This window comes from Rutilus rutilus (genome assembly GCF_951802725.1).
Source record: "Rutilus rutilus genome assembly, chromosome: 20".
NCBI lineage: Eukaryota > Metazoa > Chordata > Actinopteri > Cypriniformes > Leuciscidae > Rutilus > Rutilus rutilus.
In genome coordinates this window covers 32,672,824-32,692,642 of record NC_140225.1, presented here as the reverse complement: position 1 = coordinate 32,692,642, position 19,819 = coordinate 32,672,824, and the positions used below count along the sequence as shown (strand labels likewise).

The 19,819-nt window shown below is 37.9% G+C and overlaps 1 protein-coding gene across 1 annotated transcript in view; it reads right to left on the bottom strand.

The window, feature by feature from the left end:
• The window catches only part of dst (dystonin), a 197,152-nt gene that overhangs the window by 16,995 nt on the left and 160,338 nt on the right, over window positions 1–19,819 (bottom strand). Inside the window, 14 exon segments of the mRNA XM_084391266.1 lie at window positions 2,081–2,240; window positions 3,127–3,296; window positions 5,648–5,767; window positions 7,387–7,593; window positions 8,737–8,892; window positions 10,576–10,746; window positions 11,441–11,569; window positions 12,541–12,738; window positions 13,079–13,234; window positions 14,110–14,283; window positions 14,688–14,789; window positions 16,877–16,978; window positions 18,855–18,977; window positions 19,058–19,284. Coding sequence (XP_084247392.1) covers window positions 2,081–2,240; window positions 3,127–3,296; window positions 5,648–5,767; window positions 7,387–7,593; window positions 8,737–8,892; window positions 10,576–10,746; window positions 11,441–11,569; window positions 12,541–12,738; window positions 13,079–13,234; window positions 14,110–14,283; window positions 14,688–14,789; window positions 16,877–16,978; window positions 18,855–18,977; window positions 19,058–19,284 — 2,195 coding nt within the window.

Below are 19,819 nucleotides of genomic sequence, written 5' to 3'. Positions count from 1 at the left end.
AGTCTCTTATGCTCATCAAGCCGCAGTAAAAAAAAAAAAAAAAAAAAAAAAAACAGTAATATTATGAAATATTATTACAATTTAAAATAATGGTTCTCTTTTTTAATATATTTTAAAATGTAATTTATTTTTGTGATGCAAAGCTGAATTTTCATCAGCAAGTACTCCAGTCTTTGGTGTCTTATGATCCTTCAGAAATCATTCTAATATGCTGATTTATGATCAATGTTGGAAACAGTTGTGCTGCTTAATATTTTTTTTATAACCTGAGATACTTTTTTCAGGATTATTTGATTAATAAAAAGTTAAAAAGAACTGTATTTATTTAGAATAGAAATATTTTGTTACAATATACACTACCGTTCAAAAGTTTGGGAACAATAACTATTTTTTTTTAAGAAATTAGTACTTTAATTCAACAAGGATGCGTTAAATTGATAAAAGGTGATGGTAACGATTTATATTGTTAGAAATGTTTTTATTTTGAATAAATGCTGTTTTTATGAATAAATGCTGTTAACGTTTTACTCATCAATGAATCCTGAAAAAAGTGTTCCAAAAAAATATATTACCACAACTGTTTCCATCATTGATAATAACTGAGTATCAAATCATCATATTAGAATGATTTCTGAAGGATCATAAGACACCAAAGACTGGAGTACTTGCTGATGAAAATTCAGCTTTGCATCACAAAAATAAATTACATTTTAAAGTTTATTAAAAAAGAGAACCATTATTTTAAATTGTAATAATATTTCATAATATTACGGTTTTTTTTTTTTTTTTTTTTTTACTGCAGGCTTGATGAGCATAAGAGACTTCTTTCAAAAACATAAAAAATAGTGATGTTTCCAAACTTTTGACTGGTACTGTATATTAATACTTTTCACAATTAATGAATCATATTTATAATCAACTTTCTGACCACATTTCGCGTGGATTGTTTTACAGAGCTGGTAACGCTGCATTCTGGGATTACATCCACAGTACAGGACACATGAGATGCTGGACTAGAATTCGGTCGAATTGCTTTTTTAGCAGCTTTTGCACTGAGAGCGTCGAACACAACTTTATTAATAGCCAGACTTTTATGACATTCGCACACAACAGCAGTCACGTCAACGCTAAGCCATGACTTCCACTCAGCATTGGTAATTACAAAAAAAAGGGAACATGTTGGCTCTGTGGTTTTTATGATGTGGTGTGTGAAACATGGATCACTTAAGGTGATCCTTCCGTGTCTCACGACTACATAAACGTTGAGATATTTATAGAATGTTGTCAAAAAGCTTTTTTCAGCTCTAGATTGCACCGATAGAAATCAGGCGTAAACAGCACCAAACATAGGCAAAGACTGCTGGTGACCATTTTCTCAGGCCAAGGCCTCAATTATGATCATGAATGAGGTCATCACTAGCCTCATCAGCTCAAGTGTGCTCTGATCTAAACTGTTCTGAAGATGTGATTGAGTTTGGACTTGCCAGGACTCCCTTCACCCCTAATTGAAACCAGTGGGTTCTGTCATATCACACTCCCTCTGATGAAACTACAGCATAATTATATCTGATTCTTGCCATAAACTCCAAATACAGAACCAAGAGGCTGAAAACACAGGGACTTACATTTTAAGAAAGTTGCTCAATGCTTGAAAAATGCACACACACACACACGCACACACACACACACACACACACACACACCATGGGTCAGATTGGACATCAAACTGCTCTTGTATTTCATGATCATGTGCTGTACCCTCCATTCATTTTTGTCATCATTGTATTGTAATATTATTTATTTTAATCTAGATTTGTACTGTATTTTAGGTGAGGTTTGTTCTGCTGTGTAACGTTACAGTATATCTGATGAGCTCTGTGTATATGCATTGATCAATGTACATATGCAAATATTATTCAATGGTCATCATATAACATTTACATTTTTGTTTGAATAAAGCATTTAAAGCTTTCATATTTGGACAAGGAAGGATTATAAAACTAGTCTAATGACATGCTCTTTAGTAGAGCCAAAACAATCATATATATATATGCAGGTTGTGTAAATCAGTGTAAACTACCTTATGGCTGTCGATGAGGTTCAGGACGAGGTCTATGTCCCCGTGAACCGGCTGGTCTTCTGCTAGCTGTGGTTCCACTCTATACAGCCAGTCGATGAGAGCCTGCAGTGCGTCTGTGAACTGACCTGAGAACAGCAGAGCCTCCTCCAGCTTGTTCTGCCTGTACACAACACAGCCCATATCCTTCAGTCTGATCACCAATAATGCACGGTTGACAAGAACATTAACTACTGATTACTCTAAAACATTAAGATTTTAGGTTTCATTTGAAATGCATAAAGAAAAATATGTATTTTACTGTAGGTTCTGATGTCAACTGTAACTTTTTTGTCAATTTTACTAAAATAGCACTTTGATATGACAAATGCTTGGCAGTAAAGTGAATCACTATTGAGAAATTACATTATAGTTTGGTGCAAATGTGCATTATTGTCATAAAATAAATACCCCAAATGATTCCAAAACATCAATTCTTTGATGGATGGACCTATTGTGCTTTTTCCCATGTTCATCTGTGTTTAGTGTGTAATGTTGCTGTTAGATCATGAAAAAGCTCCAGTTCTTCTCTATATCAGTGTCAGTGTTTCTGAACTCCCTGAAACGCCTCCATTGTAGTCTTGAGTTTCTTCCGGGAACGAACACGTCACAATATTCCTCATTATAATAATTAATACACAGAATAAAGGGTTGGGGCCTGGTTGAGTTAGTTAGTAGTGTGTTAAACTGGCGGTTATGGTAAGGGGCGGGACATTTCCCAAACACACTCGAAGAGCTCGACCAATCACAACACACTGCTCCAGCCGACCAATCAGAGCACAGTGTGCTTTTCAGAAGGAGGGGCTTCATAGAGACAGGAAGTAAACAGAGCGTTACTGACAGACTGGGAAGAGAGGAGCTGCAACAATGGAGAATATAGGGGAAATAATCAATCTGTTCTAGTAGAGCCTGAAACAACATCAAGACTGTAAAAGAGCAGAATATAGAGCTTTTTAAAAGTGGACGGGGGATAAATGTAACCAGAACACATTTGCCTGAAATCCATGTACCTCTCCACAGATTTCCCGCAGACTGTGTCCCATTTGTCCCTGAGCTCACTGAGCATGTCGTCCAGTTTCTGGTTGTCATCTTTCAAGGAGGTCTTGTCCTTCAAAGCTCGGCCCGTGCGACTGGTGGTGTCATACACTGAATGCTTGCTGCCCAGTGCTTTCTGGAAGTCCTACACAAGACAAACACAGGCGTGAGGTCATTCACATGCAGCTCAAGGGCACACGTCATCCTGTGAGGCCTTACGGGACGCCTGAGGTCATCAGATCCTGCCAGATATCTTTGTGACTGAGTCATCTGAACATCTGAGGCACTGCTGAGCTGTTAATTACACACCGATATGAAGCACTACGGCCACACACTCCTCCGCCCACTCGTGTCCTGCTTTAAACACACTGATGCTGGAGATGAGCAAACATGCTCAGTGTATTTACTTCCATTATTTGGCATTGTGTGCCATGAAAAGGTGAACCTCTTTAAAATATCATGGTTATTTCCAAAGAGTGGGGGACTGAATTATACAGGAGCATAACAGGATGACACTTATGACCCACATTCAGCGAGTGAAAAAACACCTGGTATTGTGATTCACACTCTCCGTCAACCGGCACGTCAGACGCTCCACACACACAGATGGGGGATAAAAACAGAGTAGCTAATGGTGTGAACAGGAAGTCTATATGACCCCCTTTACACCTGGCATTAATCTTTTGGCATTAAAATGTTCTTTTCTTTTTTGTGACTGAAGCACAAGCGGTCAGCGCTAAATATAAGTGTAAACACAGGGGGTTTATTTGCTTCCTTTCTCACTCGTGAGCTGCATAAAATGGGTTTGTTCATTCCATGTTTGCTCCCGTGAAAGTGATGTAGAGTGTGACAAGATAAGATTAAATCAGAACGCAAGCTTTCACAGGAGACGCATTTGAAATGCATGTTAAAGGGTTAGTTCACCCAAAAAATTAAATTGTGTCATCATTTACTCAATCTCATGTCGTTCCAAACCCACAAGACTTTCTAAACACAAATGACATATTGATATATATTTAATGAAATCAGAGATTTCTGTCCCTCCACTGTAAGCAGGGCCGGGGATTGCTATAGGCGAACTGGGGGTGTGTTGGGGGTGCGGACGCCCTCTAGTGTCGCCCTAGGCCGACTCCCCATTAATCATAGAACTAGAACGACAAGCGAAATAAAACATGTTTATTAATCATGATCATCCTACGGCGCCCCTTCAGCCACACGTTTAATTACTTGCCAACCTGATTATTAGATTGAATTGCTGGTTATTGTCGATCATTTCCTAATGAGGGGGGGGAGTTGCGTTACGTTACGTTAGGCAAGTGCTCAGCTGCTGGCGCGTTGATCGAGAATGAAGCGGTCTAAACCCTCTGATGCCCAGGGACGGAAACGGAGAAAGGAAGAAGATAAAAAGAAAGCCCAGTACAGAGGTAAGTCTTCTCATCTCAGCCATTAAGGTGTCAAACTAAATAAATGTACTTAGTATTGTGCATCACCTAATATTGGATGTTTCATTGCTGTCACTAAGCTATCACTAGCTAGCTAGTTACTTATTACTGTTCATCTTATTATTTGAGATAGGGATAGAACTACAATCTTTTAATTTTGCAGTGGTACGTACAGTATCCATAATAGCACTTTTGTTTGCAGAGGGTATAGTTAATCCAGTTTATGGGTCATAATTACAGGTGCTTCAGAGTGTTTTTGCACAGTTTATGGAGTTAATCCAATTTGGTAAATATCCTTGAGCATTCTTTGTAGCATTTTTGTATGTGCAATTTATTAGAGTGTATCATTTAAGTCATAATTTGCTTGTTGAAGTGTTGGAGTGACTATACGAGCATTTTTGTTTGAATAGTTTAATAAATACTTATCAATTAAATAACTCAATCTCGCCTAGGGCAACCAAAGGGCTAGAGCCGGCCCTGATTGTAAGTCTATTCACCCAAAACTCTGACGCTTCAAAACTCGTTTAATGCAAGTCTTCTGAAGAGACACAGTCACTTTATATGAAGAGCAGATTGTATTAAGGCTTTTATTCATAAACTATGATCAGCGAACGTATATAGAGCACATCAAATATGGCAAACGGAAGCTCATGCATGCTTTTCGCGAATGAATAGACTTTCATAGGCGGGACAGAAATCTCTCAGATTTCATTAAAAATATCTTTATTTGTGTTCCCGGAGAAGAATGAAAGTCTTATTGATTTGTACTGATATGACGGTGAGTTAATGATGACAGAATTACATTTTTGGATGAACTAACCCTTTACTAGCAGCAGCCGGCTGCATAAACTGCTCAGTCCAGTCTTACAAGTTTACCAGTCAAGTCTTTTTAAGACTAGTCATAAATTGTAAGTCTAAAAACATAGATTGAATCTGAAGCTAGTTGGCTAGACTAGTTCAGGTGGAAATGGTAATGCGTCTAGACTGACCACTTGTGTTTGTCTGACTGAAAACACTAGGAGTAAACACTGGGTAATGGACTGGTGCCAGTCACCTTGTGCTGGGTTAACTGTGTCTTGATCCTGTCTGGATCATTAGCGATCTCCAACTCAGAGTCCAGCGATCTCTCGGACTCTTCCAGCCACTCCATCAGTTTGTTCCAGGTCTCATGGAACTGCAAAAGACAAGAGCATGATACAGTAGTCCATGTGTGTAGTTAGCAGTATATCTTAGCATTTTTTTTTTTCCAGCCTAATGCTATACAGTTGCTTTACGCCACTGAACCACAGAGGATTTCATTTGGCTTTTTTCATACTGTACAAAAAAAAAAAAAAGATTTCGTGCCCAACAAGTTTGCTCAGAATCAATTACAGTTGTTTGCATATATATTCACCCCCTCGCCCCAGGTCAGTTTTTTTTTTATTAGATGTGCCTTTGGCAGCAATTCCAGAGGTGTCTGTGTTGATACTGTAGGACTGTTTCAGTCCTGCACATCTGGCCACTGCAATGTTCCTCGTTCTTATTTGCGAGAGTGATCCAGCTCAGTCGGGCTGCATGGAGTGTGTGAGTGAACAGCCTTTTTCAAGTCCCCTCATAAATTCTCAATTGGACTGAGATCTGGACTTTGACTTGGCTACTCCAGGACATCAACAGTATTTTTTTAAGCCATTCCTGTAAAGCTCTGGCTTTATTGTTGCATATGTCTTGCATGGAGAATGCAGGGATTTCCCTGTATTTCCCTACATTTATTTTATCCTGAATCCTCACAAGCCTTTTCACAGTCTGCTGCAGAGAAGAATCCCATAGCATGAGGGGATCACTGCAATTATCTGCACCAGTGACGATTTAGGTGTGTTATGTTAAAGTGTATAAATGTGAGTATTTTCTCCAATAAAATGGTTTTAAATCAGTTATTTCTATATTTTGCTGTAGTGTGTCAGTAGGAAATATCAGTTTACATTTCCAAACATTCTTTTTGCCATTAATTGTAATAATCCAGTGAGATTTGTGTATGCACAAGGAGTCTGACAACAGCCGGTATGATCTGATCTCACCATCATCGAGTCCGTCTGTGATTACATGAAGAAACAGAAGAAACTGAGACAGACTAAATCCAGAAGAACTGCGGGAACGTCTCCGAGACGCTTGAAGAAACCTTCCTGCAAAGCTACAGTACTGTGAAAAGCACTGGCACTTGTGTTAAAATGCTGTAAAGTGAGAATGCTTTCAAAAATAAAATCACAAATTGAATTTATTTATGATTTAACTTCTATTAACTAATTCAAATCAATATATGGCAAACTACCTGAAAAACTATGCGCAAGTGTACCTGGACAAAAGCCGTTTTAAACGCAAAGGGTCGTTACACCATATATTGATTTGAATTAGTTAATCTCACTGGATTATTACAATTAATGGCAAAAAGAACGTTTGGAAATGTGAACTGATATTTCCTACTGACACACATTTCCTTCTTCAAAAGATAGAAATAACTGACTTAAAAAAAATTTTTGGGGGGGGTGGTGATATTAACTTGCCTAAGACTTTTGCACAGTACTGTATATAATATGTGTAATATTGTAAAATAGTATTAAAAAAGATATGAAAATGTAAAAATTATTTTAAAAATAAAAATAATTAAAAATCACTTTGTAGAGATCTGTTTTAACTTTGACATTAAAGAGTCTCGCTTTGTTGATCAGTGGAAAAAATGAAGCCCACTGTGATTCACCCTTTACTACAGTGACTGCATGCTCTTTAAATGAGTGCTAGCACACGGAAGCATTCTCGCACCTGTTTGGCACGTTTCCTGGCGTCGTCCAGCTGGCGTCCTCTCTCCACCGAGCGCTGAACCACCTTCTCCCAGCGGCCCTGAACGCTCAGCAGGAGGTTCTTGATCAACACCACATCTTGTTTCTGACTGAAGTACTTCAGGTGTGTTCCTGTCTTATCCAGCTCGATGATCTGATCCCGATGAGAGTTCACCTCAATCACAAACACCTGCAGAAATCCAGCAGATCCATTTTAGGAAACATAATTATGGACATATTTCTTTCAACTGCAATAACATGGCTCATAAGTCACAATGAAACAGAAGGGACAGATCTTTTCTATATTATAACGTACATCTGTTTCACGGATTATCCAAAAAGAAAAAAAATTAAGGCGGGGACTGGGTTCTGTGCATCGGTTGTTGATTGGATGTTGAGATGTGGGTGTGGCACTCAACAGTGTATGCAGATGAGCGTGAGTCTGCATGGGCGGAGTTTAAACACACTAATGGTACGTTTAAACGACAATAATGTACTCCTTCGTGTTTTCTGCCTATAGACGAGATTCACACGGATCTGCGAAAATGAGTAAAATCGCTGTATTCTGCTGTCAAGCCAGTAGGTGGCGATGTCACTTTGTAAAGAAACACTACGTGCTTATAGACTAAACACGTAAAACACATTACGTCACCGTTTCCACAAATTCACATTGCACTTTGAAACCTGTTTTCAAAAGATGTTGTTTTAAGGCCCCCAAAATACAGTTGTCGTGTAAATAAACGGCCAATTTTTTTTTTTTTTTAATCATTATAGATTCCTGCATTCGTCATCAAAGAGAAGAGAAGTCTGTCATTTCACTAGAAGATCTAGTTAAAAAATGTCTTTAAAATCACAAGGTCAAAACATTTTTTAAGGGTGCAGTCTGTAAGAATGACAACTAGTGGTCGAAATAGGTACTGCAGTCCAATTCAAAATATCGGAGATCGTCATTTCTCCTGACTCGACGCTCACACGGGTTGCCAGTTTGAGCACACGTAACAGGAACGAGCGCAATGGACAATGAAAATTGGCAACGTGCAGTATCACAGACCAAAACAATAGCAAACATTTCAGCCTGGAAACGCACAATTCAAAGTAAAATAACTGGCTGTAGAAGTGTTTTTCAGAGAAACGAGTATGTGAACTTAGCTTGTTTCCTCAATATAACATATTGCAAACTGCAAACATATTATGGTATTTTTATGCTTTAGTAGAGTGAAAAAGTTACATACAGCACCTTTAAATGAAACGTACGCATGGTCGATAACATGCATTTAGAAAATAGATAAGGTGTATTGACATCAAGTGTTATATCATGTCAGAGAGCACTGACCTTATGCTCGTCTATCTGGAACATGATGGTCTCGAGGATGAGAGAGGCAGGAGATATCATGGTGAGCGTCTGTTCGGCCTGGGTCAGCCAGTTGATGAAATCCTGCAGTGAGTTATGGAAGTCTGTGGCCATCGCCAGAGCTTCCTCCAGTTTCACCTATGGGTAATCAAACACACACATTAAAGAGAAACTATTGTGCTTTTTTACATGTCTTTAGTGTGTAATGTTGCTGTTTGAGAGTGAAAAATCTCCAGTTCTTCTCTATATCAGTGTCAGTGTTTCTGAACTCCCTGAAACGCCTCCATTGTAGTCTTGAGTTTCTTCCGGAACGAACACATTCCTCATTAATAATTAATACGCAGAATAAAGGGGCGGGGCCTGGTTGAGTTAGTTAGTAGTGTGTTAAACTGGCGGTAATGGTAAGGGGCGGGACATTTCCTCAAACACACTCGAAGCGCTCAACCAATCACAACACACTGCTCCAGCCGACCAATCAGAGCACAGTGTGCTTTTCAGAAGGAGGGGCTTCATAGAGACAGGAAGTAAACAGAGCGTTACTGACAGACTGGGAAGAGAGGAGCTGCAACAATGGAGAATATGGGGGAAATAATCAACCTGTTCTAGTAGAGCCTGAAAACAACATTATACAAAGCCTTTTATCTCAGTTTAATGTACAGGAAGAACTATAAGTCATTCGTAGGTTGACCTCCTTGAGCACTTTCACAGCATTAGTGTTTGTTTAAGCGGCCTGACATTAACCCTTGTTAGGCTTATTGCAGAGAATAGACCGGTTTGACAATGGAGGATGAGGGCGGAGGACTGTGGGAAATGTGTTTGAAAAACAACCCTTAGCAATGCTTACTAAGGCAAGTTAGCAACAAGATATGGCAAGACACCTCTTGAAATTTTGTGAAATATGATGTTAACTATTGGAGCTTTTCCCTCCATTATCCTCGTGTCACTGATAGGCAGAGGAGGATATGAGACAGGAACTGCAATGATCTCATCAACACCAACAGCATGTGACTCACCGCGTGTAATGTGATGTCTGGTTAGCATCACATGTCAGGAGGTATTTTTGTGAAAGCTGCAAACTTTAAAGGATGACTTCACTAAGTTACAGATGACAAGAACTTGTGTGGTCAAATTCCTGTTGTAAACAGACGTCTTTGCCAATCCCCAGATTCAACACAGCAAAAAGACCCGAATCAAATTTACATTAATCAGTCTGTGAACGGCCAGATCTGATTTGGTTATTTTAGAAGCCTTTCGTTTTCCATTGAATATATGCTAATTTTGAACTTTGAGAAATAGTACACCCAAAAACTGAACATGTGCTCATCACTTACTCACCCATGCTATATTATTTAGCATTTACTCACCTATGTTACAATATGACACAAGTCTTATTTTTACTGTACCTTACTTTTTTAAAGCTGTGTTAATGGTGTTTTTATAACATATGCCTTTATTGTATGGAAAAGAGTGAATATTCTTTAATACTTTTGTGTGAAAAAAACAAAACAAATCATACAGGTTTGGAACGACGACAAGGGCGGCAAATGATGACAGACTTTTAGTTTTTGGCTCCACTATTGGCTTATTCCACCTCTGCAACTTTTTTTTTTAGACCACAGACAACTCGACTTTGTTCTGTACTGATTTATACCTCACTTTGGGCATGTGCTCAAGTGAAAACACATCAAAGCACAACAGCTCACTGATCTGATCTCACAGCTATACTTTAAACCAACAGCCCACTGATGATGATGAAGATGAAGATGAGTCAAGCTGACAGCAAGAACACAGAGTACAGTGAGTACATCAGACTGTTCTCACCTTCCTCTCCATCACTTTGGCCTGAACACATTCCCACTTGTCCTGCAGGTTGCGTAGGTCCAGTTCAGTGGTGCTGTCTTGACCCTCAGGGGTCAAGGCCAGAATCTGCTGCCCTCGCTGAAGAAGTTGCTTGTATATTTCCTCCTTCACTTCCAATGAACTGCAGAGCTCCTACAAACACACAGAGACACCGTGTTCACAGACAACTTGACATCAAATATTCTTTATATATCAGCAGAAATAAGTGTGTGAAAAATCTATAAATCCCCTTAAAAACATTCAATAAAAAAAAAAAATGTTGTTGCACTTTCATATAATTAAATAAAGCCAAAGAAAATCTGAACGTTGTTGTGTTTTTCATCCCCATGTTAAGATTAGACTAAGATTTGACTAAGATTAGACTTTTTTCTTCTATGCAACACAAAACTAGATTTTGGAGATTTTACAGAATCTTTTCCATACAAAGAAATCATAGACCAGTCCAGCTCCAAAAAGGATCATAAAAGTACTTCATAAAACTCACACTCTATATTTCAATATTCATATATTGCTTTTGTTATTGTTAGAGCTCAAATCTGGTCACTAAATGCCTTTATTTTGCATGGAAAATAGAGATTTGTCATGCTGTATTAAGTAAAAAATCAAGTCATGTTGGTTTGTATTATCATGAGCAAATGATGACAAAATGTTCAATATGGGGATAATTATTCCTCTAAACAAGGCTTTTGTGATAAACATTCTCTAATAGCAAACTGTTTTCAAAAACAAATGCATAAATCTATTAATTATAAAACAAACACTGAGTGCGTTATCTGTTCCGAGCTTGCCATGCGTGTGCAGATCTGCTGTGGTGTTAAACTCATACCAGATGGGTGTTGAGCTGCTCTCGGGCCGTGTCTGGTAATCCTCCCAGGGCTTTTGATGCTAACAGCTGACGCTCCGTGACTTTCAGCCACTGCTGCATGTCTTCAATCTCACCATGGAAACCTTGAGCCTAGAAAGCAGATCAGCCGGCGTCACAACAATAGAGTTCACACATTCATTACCGCGACTCGAAGAACACGGGCTTGATTAATGAGCGCAGATTATTAGCCTTAAAAACGGCCCGTTTGTAGGAATTCTGAAACAAGAACAATGGTGTCTGGAGAAAAAATAAATAAATAAATAATATTTTAACAATGGTTTGGGCTGAAATCTATGGAGCAGGTGTGCAAAAATATAAATTGTAAGCAAAAAAGTTTTTTGCAATTTATTAAAACTAAGGCTGTCAAAATGAACGTGTTAACGCATGCGATACATTTTTTCAATTTGACGTATTAAAAAAATATTTAACGCAACATCTGTTTTTTTCTGTCATCCTAATGCCAAAATTATGCCACAATTATGCCAAAATGCCTGTTTTGTCGAGAATCCTCGCAAGCACAGTTAAATAAAGATGCCATTAAACAAATATAGTTTTACAACTTTATGTTGTTTCTACATTAATTTGGAGATTAAATGCGAAATTATTACAATATAAAAACATATTAAAAACTTTAATAAATCGCACCTAACATTACAGAATTATTATTATTTTTTGAACTGTATCAATTGACAGCACTAATTAAAACAAAACAAACTTAGTTGCCGTTTAGTCATTATTAAATGCACATGTGAAGAATTCATCTGGACATTTAAGTAAAAATTAGGAACTTTATGTTCTTTGCAATTGTTCCTAAATCTTAGTTCGTAAAGTCGAGTAATTCGCCATTCAGGCGTTCACACATTAAAGCAAACTCTTTGAGCGAGAGCATGTGGACATCGAACTCTTTACTGCTTCTCTTTCACATTCTTTAAGATTAAGAGAGGACATTTTTGGCCTCATGTTGAGAACATCATCAATCATATCTCCATTTTAGGAAGCGCTGTGCCTGTGAGATTGCAGAGGGTTTCCAGGCCTCCGTCTGGCTGGTATTCTCTCCTGACCTGCAGTAAAGCACTGTCCAGAAGCTGCCATCTCTGCTCAGTCTTCTCCAGGACCGTCTTCCAGCGCTGGTTGAGGTTCTCCAGCTTGATCTGAAGACCACTGGCCTCCTCTCCAGCGCTGGAGTCCACGAGCTCCCTGCCCGCCTTATTCACAGCCTCCACCGTGGTCTTATGGGCCAGCACATCGTTCTGCAACACCTAGAGAACGCGAACACACCACCAATCGTGAGACATCAGACTGGTTCTGACCGCATTATTCAATTCACATTTATTTGTATAGCGCTTTTCACAATACACATCGTTTCAAATGAGTCCACATTACAGTTTACAGTGATCTGTTATCAGAGATAAGTTATGTATTTCAGAAATGTACATATACAAAATCACAGTTAGCGAAAAAGGTATTCATTTAAACAAAGTAATAATTGAATGCAGAAACAACGAGCTCATTGAAGTTATGAATACTTGTTAGTTAACAAATGATTATGCCGTTTAGAAAAGTGCAGCATTGGTGGGCTTGTTTTTGGCTGGGACGTACGTGGTGCTTCGCGAGCTCGATCTCGATGGCTTTGGGGTCGCCACAGGTCTTCTTCTGTTCACTGAGCAGATCTTCAGTATGAGTGAGCCAAGCCAGGAGTTCATCCAGAGCGTGCTGGAACTGACCGAGAGCCAACAGCGCTCCCTCCAGCTTGTGCTACGAGAGATCAGGACACACAGCAGACATCATGAACGTGTCGGACAGTGGAACATCACAGCATCGGCACAACCAGTGGCGTGAATCTGGGGCTGGACTGCATGTTTAATAGTCCAAATCTCTTTGAAAACAGTCAACATTTGAAAATATGTAACATTACGGAAAATGCGTTTCAATGTTGCTTTGCAATGTCTTTAATATTGCAAGAAAACATGCAACTAGATATTCAACAATACTAGTTTTAGTCGACATGACCAGGCCTGCCGCCATGGATTGTGTGCTGACTGTTAACTGTCATACAAAATTATTATGTGATTATTGATTCTGTTCTGTTCATGTCACTTACAGTGCAAGATTAATACTAACATTCTCAATTTCGATCAAATTATTTTTTGTTTTACGTGGAATCCTATATAATACAATAATAAAAATTATCCTAAAATAATCCCATATGATTCACTTCAATGCTGTACAAATTGATGTTTATATAATATAATATCATTTAATATAATATGATACCATTCCTATAAAGGAAGACCTTTGACCTCAGATCTTTGTGTACTTTATAACCGTGTTTTTTTTTTTATTCTTTATTCTTTTCTCCCTCTTTTTTCTTTTCTGACTTTATCAAACGCTTACATTTCTTTTATGTGAAAGGGAGAATGTGATTGATTTAAACTTCACAATTATAGCAGTCATCTCAAATAATTGTGATTAGATTACGGTAAATAACCATGATCAGACGATTAATCAATAAATGCAACAGGCCGATTTGCTTTCATAATTACAATCCAATCAATTCCCAACGGATAAAATCTGTTCCGTTTTTTATATCCTGTAGTATGCTGAAGTTTGGACTCTTCTCAGTGTCTGACCTGTCTGTTGATGATCTTTTTATCCAGGTTTTCCCAGAGCATTTTCAGCTCATTCATCGGCTCCAGGATAGACGTTCGGTCGGTTTCCTCAAACACCTTCTTTAGCAGGAGCCCGGCCTGATGGTTCAGTCTCTCCATCTCGATCTGAAGCTGGTATGCGTCGCCTTTGAACTCCTTCACACACACAATGCATGATGAGATCACTGTCTCACTATGGCGTGTTTCTGATTTTTTAGCCCTACAATCTACAATAACACACTGCCAGGCTATTGTGAACCGTCTAGTAAATTCTTAGGAACTGCATACAAATGCAATCTTGGACTAAAAGCATGTTGGTTCACCTGTAAACCATTTAAAAAACATTAATGGTAAAACATTTTCAATTGTGCAGGCTTAAACCCACAGTAAATGAATGTGTAAACACAGCTGCCGTGTGGTCTGTCAGCTCTATTATATTCATCAAACAAGGGACTGGAGATAAATAGCTCTAAACTTTGATCTGGATGCACTATGACTAACATAAAGCAACGTGTCATGGGTATGAGGAAATGTCCCACACACGAACACTACATCAGTACCTTCAGCTCCTCGATCTGCTGTTTCACAGTCTCCAGGTCTGTGCCCACGGGCGACATCGAGTCCAGTTTGCTCTCCATAATATCCACTGAGTCAAACATGTTCTGCAGAGGAGGGAAACTATTGTCACAGGCTTTACATCGAGTCGAGTTTCACTCATAGCCCCAATACAAATGTGGCTCAGATGACAGAGAAAATGAACAGAAGTCACACCTAAACCAATATTACCACTGGCTAATATTCACCTTGATCCCTTTATAAGAGATTAAACATCAGTTAATCAGCACTTGAACTAATCATTCGCTCAAAAGGGCTTTATGTAAATAACTTTCATGTATTAATCGCTTGTATTGCCAATGTGTGAACAGCTTGTGACAGGACTTAAAAAAGCGAGATCTTCACAGACGTTCTAGGTTGTCTATGAAAGCCTCCAGACTGATTATTAGATGAAGGACTCGGGAACTCGGTTTCACTGGGAAAACTCAAAGATGTTTCCGAGCTCCCGAAAGCCTCTCTTCCGTTCAATGACACACGAAACGCTCATGTTCAGGATAATGCCGAGAGAACGTTTCTGTACTGTAATGTCAAAGTGTCATGCAAAGAAAAGGGTTTAATTCAAACTACAGTCTCACACTGCCAGATCTATATAGTCTATAGTCTCAAATATACTTCATAGTCAAACTATCATAACTGTTAATCGCCTCATCTGTGGATATGATAGAGCTGCTGTAAACATATTCACATCTCTGTGATCAGAGGATTTATGAACTGATGTTTCCTCACCGCTGTCAGTTTTGTTGTGTTTATGTTGTTATCGAGAGGAAAGCGGAGCACATATTTACATATTCATCTAAACGTCACTTTCAGCAGCGTCTGGATGTTATATTGCTGAAAAGGTTTTTTCCAACTTCTTTTTACCTCTAAGTGAAGAAGGAAAGCTCTGAGTAGCTACTGTACTGTATATCAGGCCTTGAATCTCGTTCGGTCTCTTGTGTGTTGTGTGTGCACGAGTTTGAGCAGGACGTCTCTGTCTGCAGTTCATTTAACGGCCACCGGTGTCACTAATAACAAGAGTCTCTGAGTTCCACATACAGCCCCTTTAACATGATCACAGTAGTAATGTTCTTAGTAATGACAAAAAGCACAGGGTCATCATGGTTATGAGAAAGTCATTTTTTGCATTCTGAATTTTCCATGGCAATTAAGTATATTTCCTTTCCAAATGCCCATTAGTTTCAACTTTTAATGCTGATAAAAAAATTGTAAAAAAAAAAAAAAAAAAAGAGTATTCAATTTGAGCTAATGAGTTGATGGCTTTAAAAATATATTATTAATAATATAAACATATTTTTCCCTTTCAAATTCTCCATGTACCCTCTTGGCACCCGGCTAAATCACATCACATGATTAATTCATGGGTAACACTTTATTTGGTTACACTTTATTTTAAGGTGTCATTGTTACAGTGTAATTATATATTTAAGTACTGTATAATATAATTTAACAACATGTACTTACTATAGGGTTAGGGAAGGATTAGGATTTGGTTGAGGGTTAGTTGCATGTAATTATGCATAATTTACTGTTAATACTATGGTAAGTACATGTAAACCATGTCATTTATTGTATAATTTGGGGAAGTGGTGGGTCTTAGGGGGGAACATGCTGTGAATGATGTCCTGTTGAGTTTGGTCTTTATTTTTGTGCTGTCTGTTTTTTGTGTGTGTATTGTCATGTATTGAGCATGTGTGGCTCTTGTTGTTATTCTCAATCAGTGATTGAAAGGACCCCCTTGAAAATGAGATGGTACATCTCAAGGGGCTATCCAAAATAAAAGAATAAAGAATATATGTAACAAGGACACTGTAAAATAAAGTGTTACCCTTTATTTTAAGGTGATGTTGTTACGTTACATGTGGTCACTATAGAAATAACAGTTAATTATGCACAACTATAAGCGATTAACTCTTAACCAAACCCTCACGCTATAGTAAGTACACGTTGTTAATTAAAATGACTCAGTATTTATTTATGTAATTACACTGTAATAAAGTGTGACCCATTCATGTAACATTTGATTTTCCTTTAAGAGCATATTCAGCATGACAGGCGATCAGACAGTGCTGACTCAAGAAGTTTCCGACAGATGTGTGTGTGTGTGTGTGTGTGTGTGTGTGTGTGTGATATTAACCTGGAGACTGTCCTGGAACTGAACCGCAGCCTGCATGGCTTCCTCTAGAGTCTCGACTCGCTCCTTCCATGTCTTGTTCAGTGTTTCCCAAGCGGAGTTCACCTGTGGGCCGAACGAGATGCGGTCAGACAGTGTGACGCCAACTCTGACTCATCAGCACTCCAGTCACACCACCAACATTCACTTCACAAATGAACCATCGTTAGTATGATTTGATCTATTCATTGATAAATCCACCAAAACAAAAGTGAAGAACATGTCTCACGTTTTTGTGAGTGGAGTGTCACAGAGAGACTAATGTTTGTTCACTCCTTATTATTTTTATAATAATATAATATAAAATATAATATTTGATTATTTTTGTAATAAACCTAATTAGGGTTAACCTTAAGCCTAACCTTGCTTACACATTTAATGCTGGATAGACTTGCTGAAGTTCCCTTCATTTTTAAAACGCATTAAAAAACACGATAACACTTTACAATAAGGTTCATTAGTTTACATTAGTTTATGGATTAACTAACAGGAACTAACAATGAACAATACATTAGTTACAGTATTTATTAATCTTTGTTAATGTTAGTTAATAAAAATCCAGCTGTTCATTGTGTGTTCATGTTAGTTCACAGTGCATTAACTAATGTTAACAAATACAACCTTTGATTTTAATAACGTATGAGTAAATGTTGAAATTAATATTAACTATGATTAATAAATGCTGTAGAAGTGCAGTTCATTATTAGTTCATGCTAACTAATGTAATTAACTAATGGAAACTAATGAACCTTATTGTAAAGTGTCACCAAAAACACTTTTAAAACATGCAAAAGGAATGCTTACAAATACTGTATCTACCATGGTAACCATCATTTAAAAACCATAGTTACTGCAGTTTTTACTAAAATAAACTCTTGATAAATTATTTTTAGCTAATATAAATAAATAAAGATTCTGAAAGCTTACATAAATACATTAAGATTTTACAGTAGTAACAATTACCTATGGTGATTTGGCAGAAACTGTGAACACTTTGGTAAAGAGGTCTGCAATCCCGCAGGGAAGACACTGAAATGTGCGCGGGAAGCGGGAGAAAGAAATGACTCGTGTCCTCCCGCAAAATATAATTATCTAATAATAACAGCACGCAGAAGTCTGTAACTAGAGATCTGAAGCATCGTGTGTGTGTGTGGAAAACTGGAAAAAATAGCCAATAGACGCCCGGAACGAGACAGAATCTAACCGGACCGGGACTGAAAGATCTGTGTAAAATACACTCAAGTATAGAGGAAATCTTAGAGAGTGAGATTGGGGACACAGGTTATATTCTATATCTTGGTAATATACCAGATTCAGTTAAAAATAGGAATACATATTTACTGAGGAGACTACTAGCAACAGCAAAAAAAGCGATTTCTTAGCGTTAATGCTCCAACATCTTCCCCCAAACAGAGCTCCACAGAAACGTATAAAATGGAAAGACTGAGTTTAAGTTTAAGACTACAAGAAGAGACTTTTGAAAAACACTGGGGAAATGGACAACATGTATATCAAAACAGAGAGAAGAGAGAAAAATGTATGCATATTAATATTTCTATCACACATGTAACCATAATGAGAGAATATTACTTCACGCTGCATGAAAGTATGGCTATGGACATGAGAATATTATGTGTTTCTATAAGCGCGTATATGTATATATGTTTACATGATAACCTCATGACTTTTTTTTTTACTCAAGGATCTCTTGTACTAGCCGAATTTTTTTTTATGTTACATTTTGAAATAATTTCCATGTAAATACCCATGAAGCTGTGTTGACTGTCTGTCTTTGTTCTGAAACGTTATATAAAAATAAAGCGTGAGAAATTCAACATAGACCTCTTCCTATAGGCTTCTGCGGGCAGGAACGGGACAAAACGTGACTTTAACGGGATTAAATCTTGTCAATTTAAGCAATTGTTCTCCAATGCATCATTACCTCATCTATGCTCTTCTTGATCACTGGTTTATCAGGCTCTCCACACGCGGTCATGAGCTCGGCCCCCAGATTCTGGACCACGTTCAGCTCCTCCTGCAGCCCGTCAATCTCCTCTCTGAAGCTCTGTGGAGCAAAACAACGAGTGTGAAGCTGCTGAATGAATGTGAGCCTCTAAATCAGCCTCTGATGTGAATCCTCCAGACCTCCACAGACTCCTGCTGCTGCTTGACCACTGAAGGGTCCACTCCAGGCTCCTCCAGCTCTCTCAGAAGATCATGCGTGTCCTTGATGGTGACGATGAGCGCGCAGTGATCGCACCAGAACTTCTCTGCTAAGTCCATGACATCCAGGAGCTTGGCCTCTCTTTCCTCCAGAAGAGCTTGGATGTCATTCCACAGGAACACCATCTGGTCCAGCTTATCTTGAACAGCTTCAGATGAAACAACAGAAGAGAGGCATCAGCATCAGCAAAACCACACGCGTTCTGGCACCTTCATAATGGGTTATTATAGTTAACTAAAATCATAAAAATAAAAATAAAACGTTGTTACTAAACATAAAAGTTAACTGAAACAAAATAAACATAAAAAATATTATTTAAGCATTTGAATTCAGTTTAACTTTATGTACTAAAATTAGTGAAGCACCGAAAAGAAAATTCTGGGCTGAAAATTCTATTTTACTAATATTACACATTTTATTTAATTTCATCAATTTTAGTGATTCACCGAAATACTATTTTTTTTTTTTCATTTATTGTTAATATAAACATTTAAACGATGGCTGGTATAACTTTTTTTCATGACATTTATTCAAACATACTGTAAATGAAATAATGAAGATTCAGTGCGTCAGTAACTAAAATAACTCAAACTGATATAAAAATGAGTTAAACTTTAATTTAAGGTGTCATTGTTACAGTGTAATTATATATTAAAGTACTGAGTAATGTTAATTAACTACAT